This window comes from Petaurus breviceps, unplaced genomic scaffold (assembly GCF_028583685.1).
Source record: "Petaurus breviceps papuanus isolate PSGF00001 unplaced genomic scaffold, PetGlider_PUasm1.0 173, whole genome shotgun sequence".
Lineage (NCBI taxonomy): Eukaryota > Metazoa > Chordata > Mammalia > Diprotodontia > Petauridae > Petaurus > Petaurus breviceps.
This window is the reverse complement of record NW_027185759.1, coordinates 1,028,553-1,055,645: the sequence shown is the minus strand read 5'-3', so window position 1 is coordinate 1,055,645 and position 27,093 is coordinate 1,028,553. Positions and strand designations below refer to the sequence as shown.

The 27,093-nt window shown below is 55.2% G+C and overlaps 1 protein-coding gene across 2 annotated transcripts in view; it reads right to left on the bottom strand.

Annotated features, from left to right (window-relative positions):
• Nucleotides 1-1,543: 1,543 nt before the first annotated feature.
• Nucleotides 1,544-27,093, bottom strand: part of ATP2A3 (ATPase sarcoplasmic/endoplasmic reticulum Ca2+ transporting 3) — a 104,598-nt gene continuing 79,048 nt past the window's right edge. The window contains exons 13-22 of one of the 2 annotated variants that reach the window (XM_069083262.1): nucleotides 26,528-26,746; nucleotides 25,165-25,500; nucleotides 24,559-24,779; nucleotides 18,818-19,020; nucleotides 17,575-17,660; nucleotides 16,999-17,132; nucleotides 15,421-15,538; nucleotides 11,487-11,604; nucleotides 9,299-9,374; nucleotides 1,544-6,608 (exon numbers count right to left, since the gene is read on the bottom strand). In XM_069083262.1, coding sequence (XP_068939363.1) covers nucleotides 6,545-6,608; nucleotides 9,299-9,374; nucleotides 11,487-11,604; nucleotides 15,421-15,538; nucleotides 16,999-17,132; nucleotides 17,575-17,660; nucleotides 18,818-19,020; nucleotides 24,559-24,779; nucleotides 25,165-25,500; nucleotides 26,528-26,746 — 1,575 coding nt within the window. In that variant the 3' untranslated portion in view covers nucleotides 1,544-6,544. Of the gene's footprint in view, nucleotides 6,609-8,958; nucleotides 9,375-11,486; nucleotides 11,605-15,420; nucleotides 15,539-16,998; nucleotides 17,133-17,574; nucleotides 17,661-18,817; nucleotides 19,021-24,558; nucleotides 24,780-25,164; nucleotides 25,501-26,527; nucleotides 26,747-27,093 lie in introns of those variants that run through there. The other variant, XM_069083261.1, reaches the window with a different exon arrangement.

Below are 27,093 nucleotides of genomic sequence, written 5' to 3'. Positions count from 1 at the left end.
GACAAGGTGAGGTGGAATAGAGAAGCTGCAGACTCTTCCCCCTCCTCCCCTCTGGCTCTTCTTGTTCTCTCTCTGTCTCTCTCTCCCTCCCCCACTCCCTCTGTCTCTGTCTCTGTATCTATCTCTCTCTGTCTCTGTCTCTCTCTCCCTCCCCCACTCCCTCTGTCTCTGTCTCTCTCTCTGTCTCTGTCTCTCTCTCTGTTTCTCTCTCTGTGTCTGTCTTGTCTCTCTGTCTCTCTCTCCCTCCCCCACTCCCTCTGTCTCTGTCTCTCTCTCTGTCTCTGTCTCTGTCTCTCTCTCTGCCCCCCCCAGTCCTTTTCCTTTCTTCCTCAATATCTCTCTTCTCTCTTTCAGCCTCTTCCTCTCTCCTCCTGTCTTCTGTCTGCCTATCTTGCCTCTCTCCACCCCTTACTCCTCCTCCTGAAGCTCCCATGGGCTTACTCTTGGAACTACCCATCTGGCTGCTTCTGCCCTTCTGAAATCCAGCCCCAGCTGGTCTCCAGTTGCTTGCTGGACCCTCCCCCAGCTGCCCCCAAATGCATCTCAGGCTTGGTCCATCCACAAGGGAGCTTGTTATCAGTGAAGAGACCAAGCCAGCTCCGTGGCAGTGCTAATAGCTTCCCAGTATGTCTCCAGATAAACATGCCCTTCACTGCCCCTCAGCCGCCCTTCCCTGGCTCTCATCCCTGGCCCCGGAAGGAGCTGTCTCCTTCCTTCTCCTGCCTGTGCCCTTCTTTAGAATGCACGGTGGATGCCCCACCTCCTTGGGGCCATAAAGGAAGGGCCACTCCAAGCTGTGCTAGGTTGAAGCATATATTTACACCATCCAGGGATCCTGTATTGGGGAAACTTGGGCATCATCAACTTGCCGTGAGGATGGTCCCTCAAGTGGTCACAGATGCCATTGACACATCTCTTTAGTCAGTCACTGTAATTAATGGACCCTTTTCGGGTGCAGACTGGCTCTCTAGGAGGTCTCATGGGTGTCTGGGCTAGAGCACAGCCATAAGCCTGAGTTACTGGTTAGCTTCAGAGGAGAAAGACACAGGTTTGGGGCACAGGGTGGGGACTGGCCTGGAGGAGGAGGAAGGGGAACTATAAAGGCCTGATAATGAGATAAGGAAGGACAAAATGGTAAAGGGAAGTGAGAGGGTCTCCTTGCTGGCTGCTAGGACTTTCAAAGAACTTGACCAAGAAAAATCCTCTTCCAATCAGCCACCAAAGGGTACTTGATGAAAGTGTCCCTGAAGAGCTTTGAGCAGAATCCAGGTACCTCCCCACCATCACCTCAGGGAACCTTGCTGAGGAGATCCGGGGGGGGGGGGGGGGGGGGAAGACAAGGGTCCCTCCAGCCCTCCCCTGCCACCTCAGAAACCTCGCTGAAGAGATCTTGTGGGAGGAGAATTCTGAGGTCCCACAATCTGCCCCTTGCCCACTTCTGGGTTGGGGGCATCCAGCAGCCCTCACCCTCTCTAATGGGTAACTGAAGGGGATAGAAGCCCAAGAAGGTACAAATGCACATTCACACATTTTCTCAGCAAAACTTTTATTTCTATAACCCCATGAGTATATGCCAATCATCTGTGCAAACCCAGAGCATCACTCTGGCCCCCACACCCCCCACCACACTACATCACAGCTGGCTACTGACATCACATGCAGGGGACACAATTGCAGGTAGAAAGGAATAATAGCTTTTGCATATGAAAATAGGAAACCTCATTTGGTGTCCATCTGTCTGAGGGAAGAGTTCTGTGAGAGTGGGCTGAGGTCCTTCACCCCGGCAGACTCCCCAAGCCCTGCCCCCAGGGAGACCTCAGGGGCCCCTCCTTCTGGGGAGAACCTTTTCTGTACAGAATGTGGACAAGAGCGGGGCTTCCTGCCCTTCATCCCAGCCCCCTCAGCCCACTCCTCCCAGACCTGGAGTGCAAGCAGAGACACGGGCAGGGATCCCAGAGCCCTTCACTGGGAGTGACCACAGTGCTCCTTGGCCCTCCTCTGCTCTCCCCATGAACCCGACTCTGGCCAATGCTCAGGATCCTCGAGCTGACAGGATTGCTGACTGAGTTTGGGGTTCCAAGACACAGATCCAGACCCAAGGATCCAGCACACAAATCAACATGCCTGGGGCAGGCCATAGGATGCATGTGTTGGCTATGGCTTCTCCTGCCCATGTACCTTGTACATATCATTCTCAGAATCTCAGAGCTGGAAAGAGCCTTTGAGGTCATCTGGTACAAACCATGGGGCAGCGAGCGCCGGGCCTGGAGTCAGGATACAGCCTCAGACACTCACTAGCCATGTGACCCTGGGCAAGTCACCTAACCCTGTTTGCCTCAGTTTCCTCTTCTGTAAAATGAGAACCCTGGAGAAGGAAATAGCAAAGCTCTCCAGTGCCTTTGCTGAGAAAACCCCAAATGAGGTCATGAAGAGTCAGACACCAAGGACAAACACCGCCAGTGCAAACCACCAGCTCCTGAGCAGGAATCCTCTGGAGCCCATCTCTGACACATGGTCCTCCAGCCTTGAAGACCTCCAGGGACAGAGAACTCACTACCAGCAGCTTCTGGCTATGACCCTTTCCTTTAACTGAAATCTACCTCCTGAAATTTCCTCCCTTGCTCCTGGTCCTGCAGAAGCAGGCGAACCCAGCCTCCACAGGACAGCCCCTCAAATGCTTGAGAAGGGAGATCATTCTTTCCCTCCCAAGCCCTCTCATCCAGCACAAACATGCCCAGGTTCTCCAACTAACCCTTCTATGGCCCAGACTTGGGTCTGTGCCCTGTGCCCTTGACAAGGTCTCTCCTACACTCTGGTGCCCCCAGACTTGCCATCAGCCACCATGTCATGCCGCTGCCATGTGCCATGTTCCCTGCCAACAGCTGCTAGATGTGCCTCCCGTTCTCCCATTTGGGCCATTGATTTTTTTAACCAGATGTAGCACTTTTCATTTAGCACAGCTAAACTTGTCATATCACTGTGCAAATTCAGGGATTCCTATGTTTTTACACTTTGGGCTATAGATGATCCTCAAGAAACGTGCTTAAAGTGAAGACAAGTTGACTGCTACCTTCCTGTTGCTTGCCAGTCTTGGTGGCCAAGTGGTCAGCTGGGGGCAGAGGGCAGTGGGGTATTAGGGTTTGCTCAGGAAAGGGCTCCTCCCCTGGACCCCTTCTCATTGAGAATGGCTGCTAAGTGCAGTGGAAGCCCAAGGGTCCAGTGTCTGGGAGACCTAGCTTGGGGCAGAGAAGCACACAGGCCACCATCCACATCAGCCAAACCCAGCCAGGAGCAGCTGAGACACTGCCCAGGGGCTCCAGGAAGAGTGGCTAGCATCTGGTCAGGGGCACCAGAGGCTTAGGCCCAAATTCTCTCCCTGTGACACTTGTCAAATTGGGGTTTCCTTTGCTTAAGGAAAGGGACCCCAGCCCCCAGTTCAAGGGGAAAAGCCTTGCCAAGGGCTGCCAGGGGGAAGGGGGGCTGGGGGATGGCAACAGAGGTGTCAGGGAGCTGGGGGATGGCCTCTGGGAGCAGAGTCTGTGAGCCACAGTTTGCTTTCCCCTCCTCCTCCTCCCAGGTTAACATGAGCCGGGGCAGGGGAGGAGAGAGGATCCTACTGACAGGACTTGGGATATTCCACCTGCTTCCTCTCTCAGCTCCAAGGGCACTGGGACTTTGGAGAAGGGCCTCAGTTTCCTCATTTGTCAACTGAGGGACTGGACCTCTGACATTCTAATCTTCTATTCCTCCCATTACTCAGCTCTTTGTAGCTGGACTCTGGGCTTCCCCACACATGCCCATCACCCCAGGACTCATCAACCACTGCAGATGGAGCACCCACCTTCCTGGGCCTGTCTCTGTGTCAGGGGTCTGACTTTCTGAGGGCCAACAGCTTTAGCAGACATGCCACCCTCCTTGGTTTCTGTCCTTCCAGGATCCCAGTGCCTGAGTCCTTATAATGATGCCCCCTGCCCTGGTAGCCTGAACAATAGGGTGGAGCGGGTGAGTCTGGAGCCATCCGGAGAACTGGACTCAACCCCGGGCCTGGGGCTCTGCTTTTGCCACCCCACCATCCGCCCAGGTCTCCTGGTACCCTGCCATCTGCTTCCCTCCTCATCCTGCTCCCTCAAACCCTCTCTTCCTCCTTCAATACCAGCTATTATGGTCTTCAAGTGGGGGAGGGGGGCAGGGGTGGGCACCAAGGTCCTTCAAGTCTTCTTTGGTGGGGAGGCTCAGTGGGGGGCTGCTGACCCAGGCGGAACAGACAGCAGCAAGGGAAGGTCTTTTGTCTAGAAGCTCCCCAAACTCTTATCCCTAATGCTCCCTGCCCTGCAGCTGCCTCTGCCCACCCTACAAGCCAAAAAGGACCCTAAGCCCTGGTAGTTACGATAAGTAACACTGCCCCCCAAAGGCCACGAAAACAGCAGAGGCAGGGAGGGCAGAGTGGGAGGTGCCCCCAGCCCTGGGGGCAGATGCTTGGTGGTGCTTCCCTTCAAAGACAACCATAAAGTTTTTTGTACAAAGGCCTGGCCTCCCAAGCCCTGCCCCACCCCCAATGGACCATAGATGGCATAGGGTCTCCTGGGACCGAGCCCCTCCAGGACACAAACAAGCTCTGTCTTGTTAGTCGAAAGGTGCTGAGGGCAGGAAGCGGGGGTGGGGGAGTGCTGGGAGCTCTCTCCATTCTTCTCCCAGCTTGGTCAAGCATCCACATGCCAGATATGACCCCGTGTCCTTCTGTACATTCCCCCTCCCTGCCCCAGCCACAGCCAGCCCAGAGGAAGGGTCCCTCCTCTCTGAGATCTCCAGGAGCAAAGATCAGACACCTGGACTCAGAAGCAGCTTCCTGGGCAAGTTCTGTCTCATTGGTCAAAAGGTGCTGAGGGCAGGAAGCTGGGGTGGAGAGGTGCTTGGACAGTCGCCTCCTCTGGCTCCTGGGGGTTGTCAAGCTTATGGGCTGCAGATCCAGGGCTGGCCCAGAGCCCCCACCTGCGCCCTTCTTCCTGATTCCCAAGTGTCCAGGTTAGATGGGGCCCCTGAACTCAGGCTGCTTGCAGAGACAGGCAGATGGGCCGAGTCGGGTAGGAAAAACTGGGAACTTCAGAGTTCGGTCCTTTCCAGAAGGTGCCACAGAGTGGGGAGCTGCTGCTGCTGCTGCTAATTTCCTCGGGTTTTTCCCATGTGAACAAGGAATGTCGCAGCCATGAGCTGGCTGTCCATCTGTCCCTGGCCCTTCGGCAGTCCCAAGCCAGTTTGCAGAGTTGCCCCCACAGCTCCAATACCAGGGGTAGCCTGAGCCTGGGTGGGAGAAGCTTGAACCCTGCACAGCTGTCTGACTGGGGCTGGTGACTCCAACAGACTTGCCCAACCCAAGGGGCCTACCTGGGCAGGAGGGAGTGGGGTGAGAGATGCCAGACCCCAGGCCCAGGTTGGGGAGTAACCTCAGTCTGTTTATTAGGTCAGCCTGTAAGCTCCTCTCAGAGAGGCTGGAGGGAGAAGCTGGAGTGAGGGCACTTCCTTAAGAGCCAGGCCTGGGGGTGGCTGTTCTATGCCACCCACCCACCCTGGGGCCGGGGAGGGCCCAGCCTGGCAGAGGCTTAGGGTGGCATTGCCATCTCTGTTGGAAGGATGCTGGGAGGACCATGGAGACTGGAGGAGGGGGTCACCTCGAGAGAACCCTGGCCACTGGACAAAGCCCCAAGAATGGACAAGGGGCTTTACAGGACCTGAGCAATGAGGCCCAGGGGAGAGGGCATGCTGGCTCTCAGACATTCCCACAGCTCCTGGGTGAAGAGGGAAGCCATGGGGGGAGGGGGAGGGCCTGGGGCCATGCATATCTCGTCTCTGCCCCCTCCTCCCTGTCCAGTCACCTCCCTCGGCCTCAGTTTCCTCATCTGCCAAAAGAGGGCAAAGATGGACAGCCTCTGAGGCCCCCTCTAGCTCCAAAACAATGATATCAAGTAAACTCTGAAAGTGACCTTCCTGGGCATGTGAGGAAATGCTTAAATGGACACTAGAGGGGGAGGGGATACCAGATGCCAAGGAAGCTTATACACCTGACGCCAGTGTGCCCATTGAACAGCTCTGCCTGAGTCACAGGGCCAGGAGAGTGAAGGAATCTCCCAGAGAATGAGCAGCCCACACCTGAGTCTGAAAGAGGGAAGGAAGGAGAGATAGAGACAGAGAGAGACAGACAGAGAGACAGAGACAGAGAGACAGACAGAGGCAAAGAGAGACAGACAAAGAAGTGGGCACAGAGATGAAAGGAGACAGAGAGACAGAGATGGGGGGAGAGAGAGGAAGGAAGGGAAGGAGAAAAAGAGAGGGGGAGACAGAGAGAGGCAGGCAAGGAGAGGGAGACAGGCTAGGAATGAGACATGATCGTGGGAGAGGCAGAGCTCTGAGCAGGGCAGGGGCTGCAGACAAAGGTGAACAAAAACCCCCAAACAAAATGGAGGGGGTAGGAATCCATAGAATCTAGATGTGACTTTTGGACATTCACTGGCCAGCGGAGCAGCTGACAGCAGAGCCAGACCCTGAGACTTCAGGCAGAAAGACAACGTGGAGAGTGAGTCGGGGTCCCATCTGTCATTTCTTGTTCTTTTCTTCTAAAACAAACAAAAAAAATATTTGGGGGAAATCCCCAAATCATAGTTAAAATACAGACCTAAGGACAGCTAACATTTACACAGAGCCCCAAGGTTTGCAAATCCCTTTACACACATTATCTCAATTGAGCATTACCTATGAGGTGGGCACTCTTATCTCCATTTTGCAGATGGGGAAACTGAGGATCACACAGCTTCTCACAGCTAATGCATCCAAGGTAGGATGTGAACCTTGGTCTTTCTGATGTCAAGCCAGCACATGTTCTCTCTCTGTCTTTCTTTCTCTCTCTCTCTGTCTCTCACACCCACCCACCCCCTCCCACACACCACTCACATTGGAAGGGACCTCAGTGACCACCTAAAAATGTTTCCCCCTCTCCTTTAAGATTTCAGGTTTCCTCTATAATCCTCTGCACGTTATTTCACACATTTACAAACCTGCTGCTTAGAAAGGTTTCCTCCTAAGCCTTGCCCAGAGCTCCTGCCCCTGAGGTTGGGGGCAGGACACCTTCCAGTCCCACCAAAGGGTAATGACCAATTCTTTGTCTAGTTCCACTGCTCCCGGACCAAGAATCACTCTTCACAGCATCCTGGACCCTAAGTGGTCATTCAGTCTCTGAAGATAATCCAGAGATGGAAGAACTCCCTCCCTCCAAAGGCAGCCCATCCCACTTGGGAAGCACCTAAGGAGTTAGGAAAATTCCTCTCACATTCGGCCTAAATCTTACTTTCTGCAACTTTCCGAATCCAAGAGCTCCCTGTGCAGCCACATTTCTCTTGGTTCTTCCCTCAGGGCTGAGAACAAGCCTGACTCCTCCTCAGTGTCTTAGCTGATGACAGCTCTCATACCCCCCTCCCCAAGTCTTCTCAGCCCCAGGCCCTGGTGGGTTTGTCCCCATTTGACCACACACTTTCCAGAGTGCACTACCTAGAACCAAAAGCAGCAGCCAGGGTGGCCCAAAGCCCCCAGCTCCTCATCCCTCATGCTGTCTAGGTCTGCGGTCCCCCATCCTGTGCCTGGGCAGTGGCCCCCCTGTGCTCTCCCCTCCCCTCCCCTCCTCTGGGATGCGGCCCCTTTGGTGCTTTGGGGCATCTGCTGCCGTTCATGCCCCTGTAGCTTTCCTGGTCGTTTGATGATCTCTGAGCCTCTGTTTGCCTGAACCTCCCCAGTGTCCATCATGTTTCAGGGATGGGTGGCATCCCCGGGCTCTTCCTTGGCACTGCAGACTCTCCACGCTTGCTGTCTTGTTCCCTAGGTGGCATTGGAGGTGTCCGTGACCGCACGTGGGCAGCCAACCCGCTTCCTCTCCTCTCTCATTCCTACTCAGCTTCCAGATAACGAGGGCCATGTGTTTGTCCTCACATTTCCCTCCTCTCCTTAAGAACCCTCACTAACTCCTGATGGCTATGGCCCTCCCTTTGAGCCCCCCAACCCGCGGGAATGGGCCCCCTCCCCCTCTGTCCCAGTCAGGCGGATGCCCTCTCTCCAGAGCCCAGGGGCCACCCCTGAGGAGCAGGCAGAAAGGGTCCTAGAGGACTCGGGAGGTCAGTGGAGCCTGGGGGGTGGCAGCTCCTTCTCTGTGTTTTCTTTCCTCCTCCTATAAATCATCAGAGAGAGTTGGGTCCAGTCACCAGCCTCCAGGGAAACTTCCTTACAAGGCCTCGCGGCCAGCTTGGGAACAGACTGGTATCTTGTCTCTCAATCCCCCGACTCCTGGCCTCAGACACTTCTCGTTAATCAGGGAGCCATTCCCAAGAGAGACCTGGGGCTGAGGCAGCCAGATGTGGCCCCAGATGTGGCCAGAAGCTAGGACTGCCTGAGCCAGTTCACTTCACAAGGAGGCCATTCACTGCAGGAGGAGGTCCTCTCTGAGGCAGACCCCATGCTCCTGCCCTGCTCTTCCCCTGAGCTAGTCTGGTGGGCCAAATCTGTCCTCCCAGCCCTGCCCCCAAAGTCTGTCCTGGCCTCTAACTAGTAAGGCAGGTCAGCTCCCGTGCCCAAGGACCCAAAGCATGTCCCCGATCCCAGAGGCTGCTGTCACCAAGTTCCCTCCCACCCCCAGACCCCATGGCAGCCTGGGGCCACACACACATGCACACATATGCACAATGCACCCATGCACACACATGTGTGCATGCACACCTGAAGGTGGGCCTCTGCACAGCCCTCAGACCCAGGGGCTGGGGGGAGCCCTCTCTGCCTAAGCTGAATGGAGCTGGCAGGGGAGGCCCAGCCCTGCCCAGGGGCCACCGTGCTGGCATGAGCCTTGGATGAATCACTTGGGAGGGTGCAGAGTAGCCCCAGACATAGCTGCTTCGAGGAGGTCATCATAGAACGTCAGGCAAGGGGTTTTTGTTGTTTTGAAGTCAATATTTTTTAGCTTGGCCAGGGAACATGCCAGCAGGGGCCATGGGAGGGGAAGTTATTTTAATCGTCTGGAATGATGCCCCAGCTCTATGCACAGCAGGTCCCAAAGGCCCCCTCTGACCTCAAGGACATTCCTGCCCTGGATACTGCGTACACATTCCCTGGGTCTGAGACGTGGGGGGGTGGAGGGGACCACAGGTCTCAAGATCGGCCACTGTTGCCCCCAGAGGAGGTACCCCACTTCCCAGGGCTGGCCCTAAGGTCATTGGGCATGGAGGCCGAACCTGGGGTACAAAATGGAAAAGCTATAGCAGAGGCCCACCGGGACTGGTCCGGTGTCCGGGGGAGGTCCTGGGGAGGCTGACCACTCCATGCCTGGGAGGCTGTCTTGAGGATTCCTGGTGAGAAATGGGGGAGGGGGCACTCAGAGAGGAGTCAGGCGATGAGAGGTCCCCAGAGCACAAGCACAGGCATGGGCGGGTGGGGAGGGGGAAGGTGCAGTAGGGCAGGTGAGAGCAGTGAGCGCACTCCAGCAGGGGCCTCAGCTTCACTGCTTAGCTCCCCCAGACACACTCACTCCAGGTCTGGGCCCATGACAGCGGCAGACAGGCCACCAGGGCATCCAGTCCCCTCTCCCCATGGGATGCCCATCTTCCTCGATCTTCGGAATCACCTGCTGCAAGGCGGGGCCAGAAGCCAGCCCACCTGGGAGCCTGACTTCTGAAAGCTGTGGCCAAATCCCCTGCCCTGCCCCGCGGCCCCTCCTGTGCTGCCCCCTGAGTCCCCAAGGCCAGCCCTGGCGGGGCTGTTGGGAGGACTGGGCTGAGCTACTGAGGTGCTGGGGAGAGCTGTCCCCAGCTCTGGGAAGTACACCCCTCCTCTCCATCTCTAGCCTGGGGCCAGGGATGGGCCTCCTTCCTGCCGATGGACAATGGCAGTGGCTTAGTCCTTCCTTCATTTCCACCCCCACACTGAAAGAGAGTTTCCCAATCCCCTGCCACCCCCCCAGCACTCAGTACCTTGGGCTAGTTTGGCCTGGGCTCACCCTGGGTTCCTCAGGGGCAGAGACCCAGGGGACAGACCCTCAAAGCTGCTTATCAGAGCCTTGCCTGGGCAGCCAGACGTGGCCCCAGGAGTCAGGGGTCCTGGGGCTAAAGGCTTCTTCTCCTTACCCCCATGTGAAGCCAGGCAAGCCCTTTCCAACCTATGGGCCTCAGTTTCCCCATCTGTAGAATGAGGAACGTGGGCTCCATGATGTCTAAGCGCCTTTTCGGCTCTGCCTCTGCTCCCTCTTGGGGGGATCTGCAGGCCAGTTGAGGGAGGGGGAACCTTGGGATCCTCATGTCAGCCTGGCCCCCACTAGGGCTGGGGAGCTCACTGGACAATCCCATCCCATAAGGTGGGAATAGCCAGCCTGAGAGGCTACTTGTCCATTTCTCCTGAGATTATTGGCAGTCAAAGGGGGTGTTTAGCCCAGAGCAGGCTGGGGCAGCTGTGACCTGTGCTGCCGCTCAGCCCAGGGCCTGGCGCTTAGGAAGTGAGGAAAGACAGTTCCTAGGCTTGTTTGATCCCTGAGGGTGCACCCCCCAGAGGAGGGCTGAGGTCTGAGGGCAGAAACCGCTCCCCAAAGGAGCCCCCATAATGAGCTGCTTGGCCCAAGGGCTCCCCCAGAAGCCACACACGCACTCCTTGGGGGTGAGTGTGAGGTTCAGGGTTGGACCAGATGGCCACAGAGGCCCCTCCCAGCTGTGACCCATGACCAGGGTGCTTGTCCTTCAAGCCTTCCTCAGATGCCTGAGTGCAGGTTGGTGCCTGGGGGCTTCGCCAAGAAAGGATCCTGCAGGGCGGGGTCATCCCTCAGGGCTTTGCCCTTCCTGCCTGAGGCTGAGGCTGGCGATAGGCAGGACTGTCCCTAGCTGGGGGGCAGTGCAGTGCCGGGCTAGGGTCTTTTTTTTTTTTTTAAAGCAATCAGGGTTAAGTAACTTGCTCAAGGTTACACGGCCAGGTGTTTCTGGGTGTGGTGCTAAGTTTCTGAGCCCAGATTTGATCCCAGGTCATCCCGACTCTGGGGCCTGTGCTCTTTACTTGCTGTCCTCGGAGCAGCCAAGTTCTAGTCATGTGGGGTCCCTGGTGAAAATCTCGGCTCTGTGTCATTCAGACTCCCCTGAATTTGGCAACTGGAGGCTTTGGGGGCCGTCCAGCCCAGGGCCCCAAATCCCAACTCGGGTCACAGGCCCCACCCTCCCTCACCTCCTCCCATGGCTCCCCCCACTCAAAAGGCCATTCCTGTGGCATATGGTGGTGGGCACTAATGTCTGGAGACTTGAGGGTGTTCCCCAAGGGAACCCTGGATCCCCAGGCTCCCCAAAGAGACCCAGATGTGAGAGCAGTTGTCCTGGCAGCTGTGTCACCCAGGGCTGGAGGCAGGCAGGGGCAAGGACTCAGCAGGATCACAGCAAGCTAGGGACCAGGAAGCAGGCAGCGGCCCACCCAGCAGTGTCTGCACTCACCATCCAGGTGGTTTCGGGAGAGGTATTTAAGGCCTTCATCCAGCAGAATGACAGGCAGGGAGATCTTCAGCACAACCCCCCACTGCTGCCCACTCAGGGGGGTCACCTGAAAGATGAGCTGGGGAGCAGAAATCGGGCAGTCACTGCAGCGAGGAAACCAATGGCCCCCTGGACACACACACTGATGGGCAGTCAGGCTCAGACTCAGCCTGGCATTCAAGGCCCCCCAGCCTGGGCTCAGCTTCCCCTACTCAGGTACTCCCTGACTACCTCTAGCTGCCATCAGAGCCCCCTCCTCATGCCCTACTCTGCTCCAGACCCTAGCTCCTTCCAGGGCCACAGGGAGGGGGTGCACCTCCTCCCCACCCCCACCACTAGTGGGGCTCTCTCTACCCTCTGAGTGCCCACAGGCTCCCATGGCTCTCGAGGGGCTATTTCCTCCCCCCACTCACCTGGTTCTCCCTTTTCTCTTGGGTGTGGAGCATGTGTCCCCCACAGACTGAGGCCCCCCAGGGCTGGGGCCCACAGTGCCACTGAGCACCATGATGGGGACTATGGGGAGGGTACTCAGGAGAGGCTTAGTGAAATGAATTTATCTTGGGCCACCACTCTGTGGACCTGCTGGGCCACTCATTCCATCATGGCCTCCCCACCCTGTCAGCATGCTTTGGGGGTCACCCAGGCTCAATCCATGGAAATATTAGAGAATGCCAGCCAAAGAAAGTGGGAATGTTTACACAAAAGTTAGCAGGGAAACGATGTTGCCTTCAGCTACGTGAAGGGCTCCCATAATAAGAGGTATCAGCCTGGTTTGGCCTGGCCCCAAGAGACAAAAGAGGGACATTGAGGCTAGGTGTCCCAGCGTGGAACAGGCTGCTTCAGGAGGCACTGGAGATCAGCAGGGCCCATGTGCCTGGCACATGGCTGGTTAGGGGATGACCCCAGAGGGCATTCTGGCCCCCAATGATGGCACCTCCCTGACAGCTCTGAAATCCTATGACTCTTGCCTTCTTGGAAAAGAGAGCCAATAAGGAAAATCTACTAGACGGGTGATTTGTCATGGATCCCAATATGAGTTAAAATGAATCTTTGGATCATCCATCTGGCCAAAGGGCTGCCAGCTTCAGACCAAGGCCTAGCCTCAAGTCCCTTCTCTGACACCTGCTGACTGTGAGATCCCAGGCAGGTCATTCTACTTTCCTGCCCAGGAGGGGGCACCTGCAATGGCAGAGAAAGTCCCCTCACCCAGAACTTCCCTGTCCCCATGACTACTCATGGCACCATTCCTGCCCCCTCTGAGAAGCAGTAGGGAAGGAGCCATTAACCCTGGGGCCCAGCTGCTAATTGTCTGGAGCCACGTTTCTGAAAGGGCTGGCTCCCTACAGGCTAGGACTGACCCGAAAGGGGTAGCTCTGGCTGGTTGGAAAGGCTGGCAGCCTGGAATGCCAGCTCCAGATGCCTCAGGCTAAGACTCCCCAGCAGCAATCGTTGCCCAACGGAGAATGGGCTGATTACAGACAGACCGACTGAATCAGCCACCTCCACCTCTCCCCTGAGTGCCCATCCACCTCACCAACTGTCTCCATGCCCCAAACTGACCTGGAGACCTCCCTCCCCAAACCCTCCTCTCCTCCTCACTCCCTTCTTCCCACGGAAGGCAGCACCAGCCCTCCAGCCCCCCAGACTGGACATCTGGCTGTCCCCCTCCACTCCTCAGTCCAACAGCTCTGAGCCAAGCAGCTGAGGGATCTTGGTGTTTCTGTGTCTACATCTCCCCCATGCAGCCCTGCCCTCCACTCACACAGGCCCTCCTCACTTCTTCCCTGACCACTGGCCCATGCCAGGTCTCACCATGTCCTTCCCCTAGCCAGCCAACTCCACTGGCTCCCTACTGAGAATCAACTAGAAACACCGCTGGTTAGCCTTGAAAGCCCTGGCCCCGAGCCCGGCAGACATCACTCCCTTACAGTCTGTGGTCCAGCCAAAGTGGCCTTTGTCCCTCAAACACGACCCTCAATCTCCCACCTCTGTGCCTTTGCCCTGGCTCTTGCCCATGTCTGGAATGAAGTCCCTCCTGACCTCCACCTCACAGAAACTTCCCTGAGCCTCAGTTCACCTGCCACCTTCCAGGCAAAGCTTTGCCTAATCCCTTCAGCGGGGAGCATGCCCCCACAACCACCTTGTATTTTGGGGGGTTAGGCTTTATTCAGTACTTCTGTGTACACTTGTCCTCCCCTTTAGCCAGTCAGCTCTGCATTTATTAAGTACCTACTGTGTGCCCAGACAGAGCGGTAGCTAGATGGCTCAGTGGATAGGGCACTGGGCCTGGAGTCAGGAAGCCCTGAGGCAGCGTCTTACTAGCTGTGCATCCCCTAGGCAAGTCTCTTCACTCAGTCTGCCTTAATCCACCCAAGAAGGGAAGTCAAGGCGCTCCAGGATCTTCATCCAGAAAAGCCCACAGCCAGCCCTGGCGTGTCATGGTCCCTGGGGTCAGAGTCAGACCCAGCTGAACAAGGACAAAGTGTCAGGCGCTGAGCTGAGGTTGGAGGTTAGAATAAGAATTGGGACTTGGTGGGTTGTTTTTGGGTCCCCAGGGCTCAGGACTGGCCAGCCCCTCTAGCCTCTAGGCTAACCCTCACCCTGAGCCTGTGCCTCCCAGTCCCAAAGTCATGGCTGGATTCAGCAGTGGCTTCTCCCCGTGGAACAGCAACAGGGCGGTTCCCTGGCCCCCGGAGGATGGGCTGTGGACTAATTCCTTTCCAGGGTTTGGATTTCTGCAGGTTTGAGGAGGGGCTTCCTAACCTGGGTCCACAGTCAGATTTCAGGGTGGGAGGGAGGGGCCAGTCAGAACTTGGAGCCCTTTCAGCACCCTGGCCAGTGGCATTAAGACACCTGAGTGTGGTAGGCTGACTCTGGGCTATGGCAAGAGACAGCGCCAAGGTCCTGGCTGCACTGCCCCACCTCGTTGGTCTCTCTCCTTCCTTGAGGGGTAGGGAGTAGAGGTGATTAAGGAAGAATGGGGTCATGGGCAGTGGTGGCCACTTCGGCAGCACTCAGGCCAAGGAGAGCTTCCAGAGACAGAGAAGGCCATGGTTACACGGTCCCCATTCATGTTTTTGGCAGAGGGACCTCAGCCCACCCTGAGTCCATGATGGTGAGGACTTCTGGCAATAGCACCACCAGTGCGGATGAGTATGGTGCCTAAGGCTGCCCCCCCAACCTGGGAATGGCTTAAGAGCCCAGGGAAATAACAGACTACATTTGTGGTTGCCAAGTAGTCAGTCTTAGTCTGGCATTCAAGGCCTTCTGGAGCCTAACCTTGCCTGACTTCTCTGACCTCCTGCACTCCTTCTGGACACACACACACTGTCCTCTAGCCAGGCTGGTCTCCAAACCCCATGCCCAGTCATCACTCTTCTGCCCCTTGAGCCCCACTATTGCCTTGCCTTGGAATGGACTTTTCCTCCCCCCTTTGTCTGCCCAGGTCCTCACCAGCCTTCAAGCTCCACCTCACCTAAGATGCCTTCTCTAAGTTCCCATACTGGGTCTGTTACTTGGCTATAAAATGGAGTGTTTGGACTCAGGGTCCCTGAGGACACTCAGTATCTGGACTTCAGGGTCTCTGAAATCCTCAGGACCTTTGATCCAGCTGGGCTCCCCTTCCCCCTCCCCATGCTGGACAACATCTTGGCCCTTTCTGCTGGCCCTGCCCCCTCTACCCAGACAAAAGCAACATCTTCTCTTTCCCCTGTTTCTGCCATAGCAGGGAGCCAGCTTGCCCCAGCTTGGGGCCAACTGAGGGCATGGTGCCCAGCGGGGCCCCAGAGGGGAGCCAACACCTGGCCAATGACACCCACTGGCTCCCTCGAGGAGTCCCGTCCTGCTCAGCCCTACAGCCCCTTGGAAGGTGCTGCTGGTAGGGGGCATCACTTACAGGCATCGGCTTTACATAAAGGACCAGGAAGTGGAGGGCCATGGACATCATGATGGCACCCAGCAGCCACAAGTTCAGCCAGGGGGGCATCCGTAGCAGAGACTGGTTTTCAGACACGCTGAGAAGGGAAAACACACCAGAAAGCTGACTGGGGTACAGAAAGGTCAGCCCAGGCCATGCAAGGAACAGCCCAGCACAGGGGTTGGAGAGACTCTTTTAAGCCAGCCTCAGATCCCCAGGCACTCATCCTTGGCAGTCCCCTGCCCCCTGCCCCACACATCCACTGGGGTCTCCTGCTGAGCATGTTCCAGGAAACCCCGGGGCTTTGGAAGAGAGCTGCTGTGTGGCCACATGGCCCTCAGGGGTACTGAGAAGACCTCATAGCTGCCACCCACCCATTAAACCTCATATAGTATCATTTCAAACATACTTTTATGTGTGCCACCAAGTCCTATCTCTGCCCCTGGTCATATGGGCAGCTAATACCTCGAAGGCAGGTCCCAACTAACTCCCCTTCAGCGCCCAGAGAGCCCAGACCTGAGATCCCCCAAAGGGGAAGAGGGGGAAGCCTCATTTCCCATAGTAATACAGGAGGCCCAGGACAGGTTAAGAGGTGGCCTAAGGTCACCCAAGGAGTCAGCATCAGAGGGAAGCCTAATGCAGAGCCTCTGCCTGGCTGGGCTGGGGGCAGGGGTAGGGAAAGCATCAGATGAGTCTGGATAGAGTAAGGATGTCTGTAGGAGTTGGGAGGGGGGAAGCCAGAGGTGGGGGTACCTCAGCAGTGCCCAGGGAGCCAGCCTCAGACTGAGGGGAAGGCTGGTCTGAGTGCCTGGTCTTAGCCCTTGCTGGCCAGCCATGGGACCTCCACACAGGCCTCCAGCCTCCACTGCCTCTCCTGGACAGTCCCTAGAGTCTGTCCCAAGACACTTAGGCCTCTGCTGTTCACCTTCCCGTGGGGGTGTCCTGGTTCCCTCACACCACAGAGATCCCTTCAATGCCTGCCCTTTAGAACTGGATGGCTGGGCCCCTGCTCATCTAACAGCCTCATCTTGCCTATGAAAACACCGAGATCCTGAGAAGGGTGGTGATTTGTCAAGACCAAGCGAGTTCCCCTCTGCCACATTGGCCCACACAAAGAGGGGCACAGAGAGGGGATGTTCAGGGCTTAAAAGTCAGTCCTCCCAGGAACTGAGGAAGCCCCCAGGCAAGTCCAAAGCACCCCCTCCCTTCCAGCTCATGGACTTCTTACACACCCTGAAAAGGCCAGCTGGGGATAATCATCCCATTTTACAGCTGGAGAAACTGAGGCCCAAGGTCACACAAGGAATCAGGCTGAGTCAGGTCTAAAACCCAACTGTCCCAGGCTGCTACTGGAGAGGAGAGAAAACAACTGAGGGCTTTGGTCTGCGGCCCCCCATCCCCTTCTCAGACCTCCTGCTGCCTCTTACCTCCCCAGCCTCTCAGGCCTCCTTCTGACCTCCCTCATCCCCAGCCTCTCAGGCTTCCTTCTGCCCTCCCTCCTCCCCAGCCTCTCAGGCCGCCATACTGTCTTGTCCCAAGTCTAGACCCGCCTCACACCTGTTGAGGGCATTGCACATCTCAATGGTCACCAGCACGGAAAGGGCCATCGTGGTGGGGTAACGAGATTCAAAAACTTCACAGGCAACGCCGTCAAAGAGGGGGTTGCCATCTGTGCATCTCATGAAGTTCCTCTGGGTTTGGGGGGAAAGAGAGGAAGGAAGAGAAGAGGCCACGGTCAGAGAGGGAGAAGGTCCCTGGAGGGCCATGGTCAAGTGGGGAAAGCCATGACCTCCAGACTCGTCCCTCTGCGGTCAAAAGCAGCTTCCATCAGGGGGAGGGGGCGTGGGGGTCTTCCTGTGCCAGCGCCCCAGCATTCCTGCTCACATGCCCTGCTTCCTGCCCCTCCCCTCCTCTCCATGGCTCTCCCTCCTGGGGCAGGGCCTCACCTACTTAGCCAGGCCCCAGGCAGGGAGATGGGACTGCCTGCTTCCTGAGGGCAGGGGGTGAGGCTGGAGCTCTGCGGCCAGCCCCTGCTTCCCTCTACTCTGGGCAGTCAGCTCTAACCTGAGCCTTTCCTGCTGCTCTTCCCTGGGTACTAGACCAAGCTGCCCCTTCTGCCCCTGGCTCACTTACCAGTTGGTGGAAGGTGACTTGAGGTCCTTCCACATCGTACAGAAACCACCACGTGGCGGCCCCCACAGTGGCCAGGCCCACATATACTGTTAGAGGGGAAGGCAGAGAAGGAGGCTTAGGGGGGTAGCCCCAAACACTTCCAAGGCAGGCGACTCCAGGAGTCTTCCCAGAGGCTTCCCAGGATTGGGGGCTCAGTGAAGGTAGAGGCTGGGGTGGTGTAGAGAACGCCTCCCCCCAGGCCTGCAGAGAAGGGAGGCAGCAGCATTTCTCAGTCTGAGGGAGGCCCTGGGATTTGGGGGCAGGAGCTTGAAGCTGACTCAATATACTGTCCCAATGATCTCCTTCTGGGGTCAGTGTCCAGCAGAAGATAGACAAGGAGGAGATGCTTGATGAAGCCTGGCTGCTGGGCCTCCCTCTCTCCCACATCTCTGTGCTCCAGCTCTCCAGCCCCAGGGCTCCTTCCCTTAGTTAGCTCCCTTTGGGGCTGTCTAGAAGTGGTTTCTGAATTGGCACAGATGCCCAGGGCTGGCAGCGCCTGCAGGAGGTGGGCCTAGAAAGCTGGAGGCAGAAAGTTCAGACAGGAGCAGTCACACTGGACAGGCCTTTTCTCTTGCTAGCTAGGCCAGAATCATTGAGGCCTGAAGCTTTCCCCTGTGGACCCCTCCCCAAGAGGGGCAGACCTGTAAGAGCCTGCAGCATCCCTTTCTCCAAAGGGTATCTTCAGTGGGCACTACCTGACCCCAGGGGATGTCTCAAATAGGATGCCTGCCCATGCCATTACTAGCTGTGGAACCCCAGACAGCTCACCAGACCCAGGGCTCCGGGCCAGACGTCCGTCAAATGAGGAGGTTGGGCAAGACCATCTTAGGCCCCTTCCATATCTAAGGTGGTGTGTGGTTTTTGCATCCCCATGGACAGTCTCCCCCCCTTCTTGGAGCCTCCTGGGGTTCCCTGAGGCCCAACCCAAAAAAGTGTCCACTGCAGGTCCTGACCTCCCAGGCCTTCTGTTCTGGCTCCTTCCCTCCCTGTGTGCCCCACCCTAGCGAAGCCCTGAGACCTTGCCTGGCCCTGCCACCTCCTGCCTCTGCTCTGGGGCCTCAGCACTCCCTACCTGGAACGCCCTCCACCTTCTCCATGGCTCCTGCCATGTAGATCTGCGCAGTCCTCTCTTCAGGCTCTGTCCCTTCCCCTGGTAGACCACAAACTTCCCTTGGGAGGAACTAGGCCCCCACCTCCCACTCACCTCCAATGGCCAGGTAGCGGAAAAACAGCCAGCCGCTGATGAGAGGCTCCTGGGGATTCCGGGGCAACTTCTCCATGATGTCCAGGTCAGGGGGATTGAAACCAAGGGCCGTGGCCGGCAGTCCATCGGTCACAAGGTTCACCCAGAGCAGCTGAACTGGGATTAGTGCCTCCGGAAGGCCCAGGATGGCTGTTAGGAAGATGCTGGAGACAAAGCCATGACTCACTCATGGAACTGGCCTCTCCCTCCCCAAGTGCCTCCCCACTCATTGACCCATCTGCTGGCCATGGGCCCCCTGCAGAACACAAGGCCTAGGGACTGGCCTGGTGCTGGACAGGGTAGGTTCTGGTCTCCTGATCATGGGCTCATTGGCTAACTAGGAGCCAGAAGCCATCCAGTGCAACCTATTTTACAGGTGAGGAAACTGAGGACCAGAGAGAGTGAGTGATTTTGTGGGCCAGGACACTAACAGAACTGGGGAACCCCCCCCCAATCATCAACTGAAGCTGGTTATTTATTGCAAGCAAGAAGTTGGAGCAGTCTGTGTTGGGCCCTTGAGGAACTTTCTGCTTTTTAACCACCTAGGGGACTCCTTTTCCCCAGGGGGTTTCCCCAGGGGTATCTTCTTACTAAAGGAATGGTTTCTCTGACCCCTCAAACTCAGACTGGTAGGGAGAGACAGAGTGGGGGTTTGAACCCAGCTGCATCCAATAATGTGTTGTTTATAACAAGCACACTTGAAATTTAAAGATTCACATAAAATTAAAATGAGGGACTGGAGTTAAATCTATTATGCTTTGGTTGAACTCAAAAAAGCATGAATAGAGACTGGCTTCTTGTCTCTGCCCACCTCTAATCTCTGGTTGTCTCTATGCTTAAAGGTGCTGGGAATACAAATACAAAAATAAATGTCTGCCCTCAAGGAGCTTACATTCTACTGGGATAATGAAGAAGCTAATCCTGAGGATGTCATAGGGTCTAGTATCTTCTGGAGAAGTCAGGTTTCCAAGAGATCAAGAAGATGGAAAAGATGTATAAAGAGATGTAAGATGAAGATCAGGAAACTGAAGATCCAAGAAACTCAATGGAATGAAAACTCCTGGGGGGCAGGTGAAGGAAATGATCATTGATAACCAATAATTTGGGGAGATTCAGAGCCCCCCTTTTTTCTAAAGTTCTCATTTGGAAGTTCAGCCTCTGAAGAACAGGACAGAATCAACATTCTCCTCAATCTTGGTGCTGTTAGCCCACCCAGCTTTAAGAGGAATTGAATCCAAACTGAAACTGCTGTCCCTTTATATTCTGCTCAGTCCTGGGTGGGGGGATAGAGACTCTTTGCCTAGATTCCCACCCCCTCCCCAGGCTGGGGAGGATTCGGAAGGCTGTGACACAATCCCAGTTACATCCCTCATCGTTGCCATATTCATTGTTAAACAATCAGAGTTGATCAGCATCCTCAGGAATACCCACTCTTCCAAGGGCATGTAAAGTGTGAACCCACCATCATCATTGGTCTTTGGCATTTGAGAATGTCCCTGACCCTTTTCTTAGTGAAATGCGAGCATTGTTAATAACATGATCAATGACCCAGAAACTGTCTCTTGAACTTTTTAAATGTCACACAGGAATTAGTTTCATTTTGTATTCCCCTTCTCACCACTACCCCTCCCCAGTGCAATCAATGTGGGGCCTTAATGTACCCCTTCCAGACCCAGACAAATTGAACCAAAAGGCAAATAAGAAAAAAGTTAAGGACCTACGTAAAGTTTTAGAAAACTTAAGTATGCCATACTTCTGGATGCTACTGAATGAAAATAGAAGGAAAGTACATACTTCTGAACTACATATGGCACCTATACAAAAACTGACCATATACTGAAGCACAAAAACTTTACCAAAAACATACAAAAGGAGAAATACTAACCACATCATTTACTACTGATCATAATGCAACAAAAATCATACTCAATAAATGACCCTTAAAGAAAGAATTAAAAGTAACTGGAGATCAAAGAACATAATTCTAAAGAACTAATGGTTCAAAGAACAAATTATGGAAAATTTTCACAGAAAGAAAATTTCACCAAAGAAAATTATAATAATGAGACAACATACCAAACTTATAGAATGTGGATAAAAGTTATGGGAAGAAATTTATATCTCTGAATGCTTTCACCAAGAAAAAGAAAGAATAAATCAGTGAATTGAGTATACAATTTCAAAAAGTTTGAACAACAAATTTAAAATCCTCAAATAGAATGCAAAGTAGAAATTATGAAGGTTAGAGTTTAATTAAACTAAAAGCAAAAAGATCAAATTGATAAATAAAAGTGGGAGTTAAAAAACTAATCAGAATTAACTAATCAGATTTAAAAGAGAGGAAATCCAAATAGTTTGTGTCAAAAACAAAAAAGGATAATTTACAACAAGAGAAAACATAAGAAATTCTTGGAAACTATTTTGCCCAATTATATGCTAGCTGATAACTTAGGGAACACAGATGTCTACTTACAAAAATACAGACGATCAAGATAAGAAATAAATGATTTAAATAACCCAGTATCAGGAAAAAAAGTCTTTGAACAAGCCACAAATGAATTACTAGAGGAAAAATATCTTGAGGATCAGATGGATTTGCAAGAATTCTATCAAACAGTCGAAGAGAAGTAATATCGATATTACACAAGCCATTGGCAATTTCTTTCTACAATACAAATATGACCTTCATATTGTAGGAAATGCTACCTCTCACAACATCCAAACCAGGGAAAGACAAAGCAGAGAAAGACCAATATCTCTGGTGGGAAGAGGAACATAAATATTTATATGGCTTTTGTCACCAGATGATACGTCTTGTTTCAACTCCATCAGCTCCATGATTGGCTTCACTGAGCCTTTGCCAGGATGAACTCAGCCCCAGAAAATGCCTCATCGTGAAGATGGGCTCAGCTTTGCTGCCCACGCCTCACCAGCGTCCTTTCACTGGAGGACTGGAGGGTGGAGCAGAAATACCTCCCTTTACAGAGAACTTGAGAGGCCAGGCAGCTGCTTTGCTTGGTTTCTCCTCTCTCACGGGCAAGCCTCCATGCCAGGTGCCCCTGGCACTCTCCCCTGTTCAGTTCCCTTTTGTGTATCATCTTCCTTCCATTAGTTTGCAAGCTCCTTTAGAGTGGGGACTGTCTTTCCTTTTCTCATCTGTATCCCCAGCACTTAGCACCATGCACAGGATATAGTATGTGCTTAATAAATGTATATCGCATAGTGCCTACTATGCTAGGCACTGTGCTGTTTTACAAGTATTTCATTTTATCCTCACAACAGCTCCATGCCTGTGAGGTAGGTGCTATTATAATTCCCATTTTACAGTTGGGGAAACTGAGGCAAACAGGGTTAAGTGACTTGCCCAGGGTCACATACCTAGTGTCTGAGGTCAAATTTGAACTCTGGTCTTCCTGACTCCAGGTCTATCCACTACACCACTTAGATGCCTCTAATGCACATCAATGCAGACATTTTAAGTAAAATGTTAGCAAGTTCAGCATAACAATATGTCAGAAAGAGCATACACCACAAGCACTCTGGGTTTCTACCAGGGATGCAGGGGTGATTCAACATATCAATGGCTAATGCAGTGATTTTAGGTCGTGTTCCTAACGAGGGCAGTACTGGGACTGGAAGCCAAGATCCCTCAGGCCCCCCAGGTTTGCTCAGATTTGGCCCGGACATATGTGTGCTTGAGTGTGTCACATGTATGTACACATATGTGCAGAGGACCTTTAGGATGGCAGCCTCCTGGTACCATGGGCTTTCCAGGAATCCCACCTCTGACACCAGCAACTGTGTGACCCAGGGCAAGTCACCCAACCACGCTTGAGCAGAAATTTCCTCATAAGGATGCTGGGAGAAAAGCACTTTGTAACCCATAAAGCATGAGGGAAGTGCTAGAGATCAGCCTGGAGAGGTAGTGAGCTCCCTGTCACAAGAAATGTTTAAGAAAAAAGCTGACAACATTTTGTGGAAGAATTGGAAAACAAAGTTGATGCTCATCGATTAGGGAATGGTAAAACATGAATGTGATGGGAGAGAAGAATGAGATGACTAGAAAAGCATGGAAAGATCTCCATGAACAGATGCAGAGTAAAGTCAGGAGAGTCAAGAAAACCCTCTACATGACGACTGCTTGCTCTGTCTCTCTCTGTCTCGCCCTTCCCCTCCCTCTCCCTCCCTCCCCCTCTCCCTTCCTGTCTCTCTCTGTCTCTGTATCTGTCTCCCTCTCTCTTCCTTCCTCCCTCCCTCCCTTTCTCTCTCTCTCCGAGCACCCCCGGCTCTGTCTCTCTCTTTTCTCTCTGTCTCTCTCTGTCTCTGTGTCTCTCTGTCTGTCTCTCTATTTTCTCTGTCTCTCTTTTTTTTCTCCCTGCCCTAAAAACATTGCTTATTGCATGGGCCACCCCTTTAGAAAGGGTAGGGGAGATTCTGTGGGAAATTGTGGTGATATGAAAAGAAGAGATATAAACAAAAGCGTAGTGGAAAAGAGAGAGCCCCCGTCTGCCTGAGAGGGTGAGGGGCAGAGGCGAAGCCAGAGGCCCCCGTCTGCCTGAGAGGGTGAGGGGCAGAGGCGAAGCCAGAGGCCCCCGTCTGCCTGAGAGGGTGAGGGGCAGAGGCGAAGCCAGAGGCCCTCATCTGCCTGAGAGGGTGAGGGGCAGAGGCGAAGCCAGAGGCCCCCGTCTGCCTGAGAGGGTGAGGGGCAGAGGCAAAGCCAGAGGCCCCTGGGATGCCTTTGAGTCCTCAGACTGTGTCTTATTGCATTGGGAGTCAGGGGTCCCTGCCTTGGTGGGCAGAGAAGCCAAAGGTCCAATGCCTGGTGTCTGGGGGGCTGTGGCCAAGGAGCTTTACCTCAGTTTTCTCATGTGTCAAAGCAGGGAATAAGATCAGAAGGACCTCTCACGATTCTGGGTTCTAAGACCCTGACCCCTAACCCAGTGCTCCAGGTTCCATGTTCTAAAATCCCCCTCAGCTTGGACACTGCATTCTATGTCCCCACCCTCCCTCCAGTGTGGATGCTCTAGGCTCTGTGTTCTACCCCCCCCACACACACACACACCCAGCCTAGCTCTGCTGTTCCACACTGGGAGGCCCTGTCCAGCTCTGATGCCCATGCCCCACATTCCATTCTAGGCTCCCACATGCCTACTAAGCATGGGGAGCTAACCTGGAGGAAGGGGTGAGCATGATCCTGGGCCCTCCCACCAGCGCCCGTTGGTTGTGAATTATAAGCCCCTCTCCCCAGCAGAAGCATCCTGGGCTAGGCTGGGCTGGGCAAGATGGAAACTCAACCTGGGAACCCTTCTACTGAGCTACTCCTGCAGAGCCTTCAGGAGGGCAAGGGCAGCAGCTGAGCCTGTGCCTACCCCAATGGCCCTCTGGGGTTTTTAGCATTTCTTGGCTCTCAGAATACTTCCTCTTCCTCACTACCCTCTGACTTTGGGCAGGTCCCTGCCCCTCGCCCCCCCCAACCCTCCTCCATGCTTCGGTTCTCTCATCTAAACTTCCCAGCCACAGGGCGCAGGGCACAGGGCGCAGGGCCCAAGGCTCAGGGCACAGGGCACAAGCCCCAGGGCGCAGGGCCCAGGGTGCAGGGCGCAGGCCCCAGGCCCCAGGGCGCAGGGCCCAGGACTGAGTCTTGTGGAAGAGGACAGAGTTCAAAGGGCCCTGTCTGGTCGGGGCAGGCGGGCATCTCTTACCACACGACTTCTCCAACATTGGAGGAGATGAGATAGCGGATGAATTGCTTCATGTTGTTGTAAATGGCCCGGCCCTCCTCCACTGCCGCCACTATGGTTGAGAAGTTGTCGTCAGAGAGAACCATTTCCGCAGCTGACTTGGCCACCGCTGTCCCCGAACCCATGGCGATGCCGATCTCCGCTTTCTTGAGGGCAGGGGCGTCATTCACACCATCTCCAGTCTGTCGGGAAAGACGGAGGAAAGGGTGAGCCTCCAGCAAGCGCCCAGGCACTCTTACCCACTGGCAGCGATTGCTTCTGACCCCCAGCTTGGAAAGTGCCAGGCCATACTGTCACCCTGTACCCCAGTCACTGAGGGTCCTGTTCCCTCCTTCCATCCTCACCGGCCACAACGGTCATTCTAAGGGCCGGGGGAATGGGACGAAGGGGAGGCCCGGGACAGGCCCACAGACGTGGGAGCACCTGCCCAAGGTGGTGTCTTCAGATCGGGCCCCAGGTCCCCCGTCCACCCTGCCCTCCCGGCCTCCACTCGTCCCTTGGGGCCCCTCTCAGAGCACTGAGCTCAGAGAGGGCAGGGGCAGGGCCACCCAGCCTCCTGACCCTCACCATGGCCGTGATCTCATGGAAAGATTGCAAATACTCCACGATCTTGGATTTGTGGGCCGGCTCCACCCGAGCGAAGCAGCGGGCGTTCAGACAGGCAGCGCGCTGCTGCTCAGGGGCCATGTCGTCGAACTCCCGGCCCGTGTAGGCCTTGCTGGACACGTCCTCGGTCTCCGAGAAGATGCCAATGCGCCGGCAGATGGCCACTGCCGTGCCTTTGTTGTCTCCGGTGATCATGATCACTCGGATCCCGGCCTTGCGGCACATCTCGATGGACGAAGTGACCTCCTTCCGGGGAGGGTCCAGCATCCCCACACAGCCCACGAAGGTGAGATCCGTCTGGGGGCAAGAGCCGGGCCGAGCGTTTGGACGGGCTGGGGCGCGCCTCGTCCGGCCCCCGCCTCGCCTAGACCCCCTCCCCCTCGGGACCCCGGCCTCCTCCTGCCCCCTCCTCGTCCAGGCCCCCGCCTCGTCTAGACCCCCGCCTCCTCGGGCTCCCCGCCCCGCACTCGCTCAGGTGTCCGCAGCATCTCCCTCACCCCCCTCCGCCTCCCCTCCCCTGCGCCCTCCCCGCGCTCGCTCAGGTGCCCTAGAGTACTTTGACACTGGACCAAGAGAATCAGGTCAAAAAGGTATTTGGACCCATCTTTGCAAGGGATTTCCCCTCAGAGGCACCGAGCCTGATCTCTGAGGCTGAGGTCAAGAAGCCAGCTCTGCCCTCCCCAGCCCAGCGCTCCCCAGGGTGAGAGCAGGGGGCGGCAATGCCCTACTGTCTGTTAGAACTGGGCTGCAAAGAGAGGGAGCGTGTGCTGGCTCGCGGGGCATTGGGATTTCGGGGGAGGGAGTGTAAGGCTCTGCCCCTCTTAGGGGGTGAAGGGCTCACACTAGGAGAACCTTCATGTGCCAGAGCTGCAAGCAGGGGTCCTTCGAGGTGGTCAATTCCCCCACCGACCACACCCATTTTACAGATAGGGAAACTGGTGCCCACAGAGACCACAAAGAGGGGAATCTGAAAGAAGTAAAAGCCCTTCCCATTCCCTCCTGAAGGCTGTCATCCCATCTATCCTGCACCGCTCACTCCCCAGGGCTGGGTCAGAAAACACTTCCAGGAGAGTTTGGACCAATTTATGAACTGGGCGCGTTTGGGGGGCACTCCCTGAGCCCGACCCATTAGGTTGAGGACAGAGAAAATAGTTTCATCCTCACCCAAGCTGGTCAGGGTGATGGGGTCCCAGAGGGGAGGTGGTAGGGTGATGCAGTCCCAGAAGGGAGGTGGTCGGGGTGATAAGGTCTTGGAGGGGAGGTGGCAGATGCAGTGGAGATGCTGGCAGTCTAGGTGATGGGCCCAGGAGAGACAGATCCTCACCTCATAGTTGATGAACCTGGAGGCATCGTCCAACTGCATGTCCTCCATCTTGTGAGGGGCATCTCGGGTGGCCAGCGCCAGGCAGCGCAGGGTGTCAATGCCTGTACCCCAGTCCCGGATCCGAGCCAGGATCTTCTCCCTGGCTGCAGGGGTGAGAGGAGTGGACCGAGTGCCAACACGCATGTAGCTGCAGCGTTCAATCACACTTTCTGGGGCTCCCTGTGGAATGGAGAGGGATTGGAAAGGGGGCTCCCCCTTCTAGACAATGGCAAGTGAGAGGGCCTCCACTGGCCAGACCCTCAGCTGCCTCCCCTCCAGCCTGCCCCGGACTCAAAGCCCCTCTACAGGGTCCCAATCACCCTCCCAGTAGGACCTCCTGTGAAGGAGAGCTCACTACCTCTCGAGGCAAGCCATTGTCCTCTTGGGGAGCTTTCAAGGCTAGGAAATTCTCCCCAACATCAAGTTAAAATTGACCACAACTGTCCCCCATGACTCCTAGTCCCAGACCTTTAGGTTGGGGTGAGACATGGGTTGTACTAAGGCTTCTGAGGCCTGGGCTGGCTGAC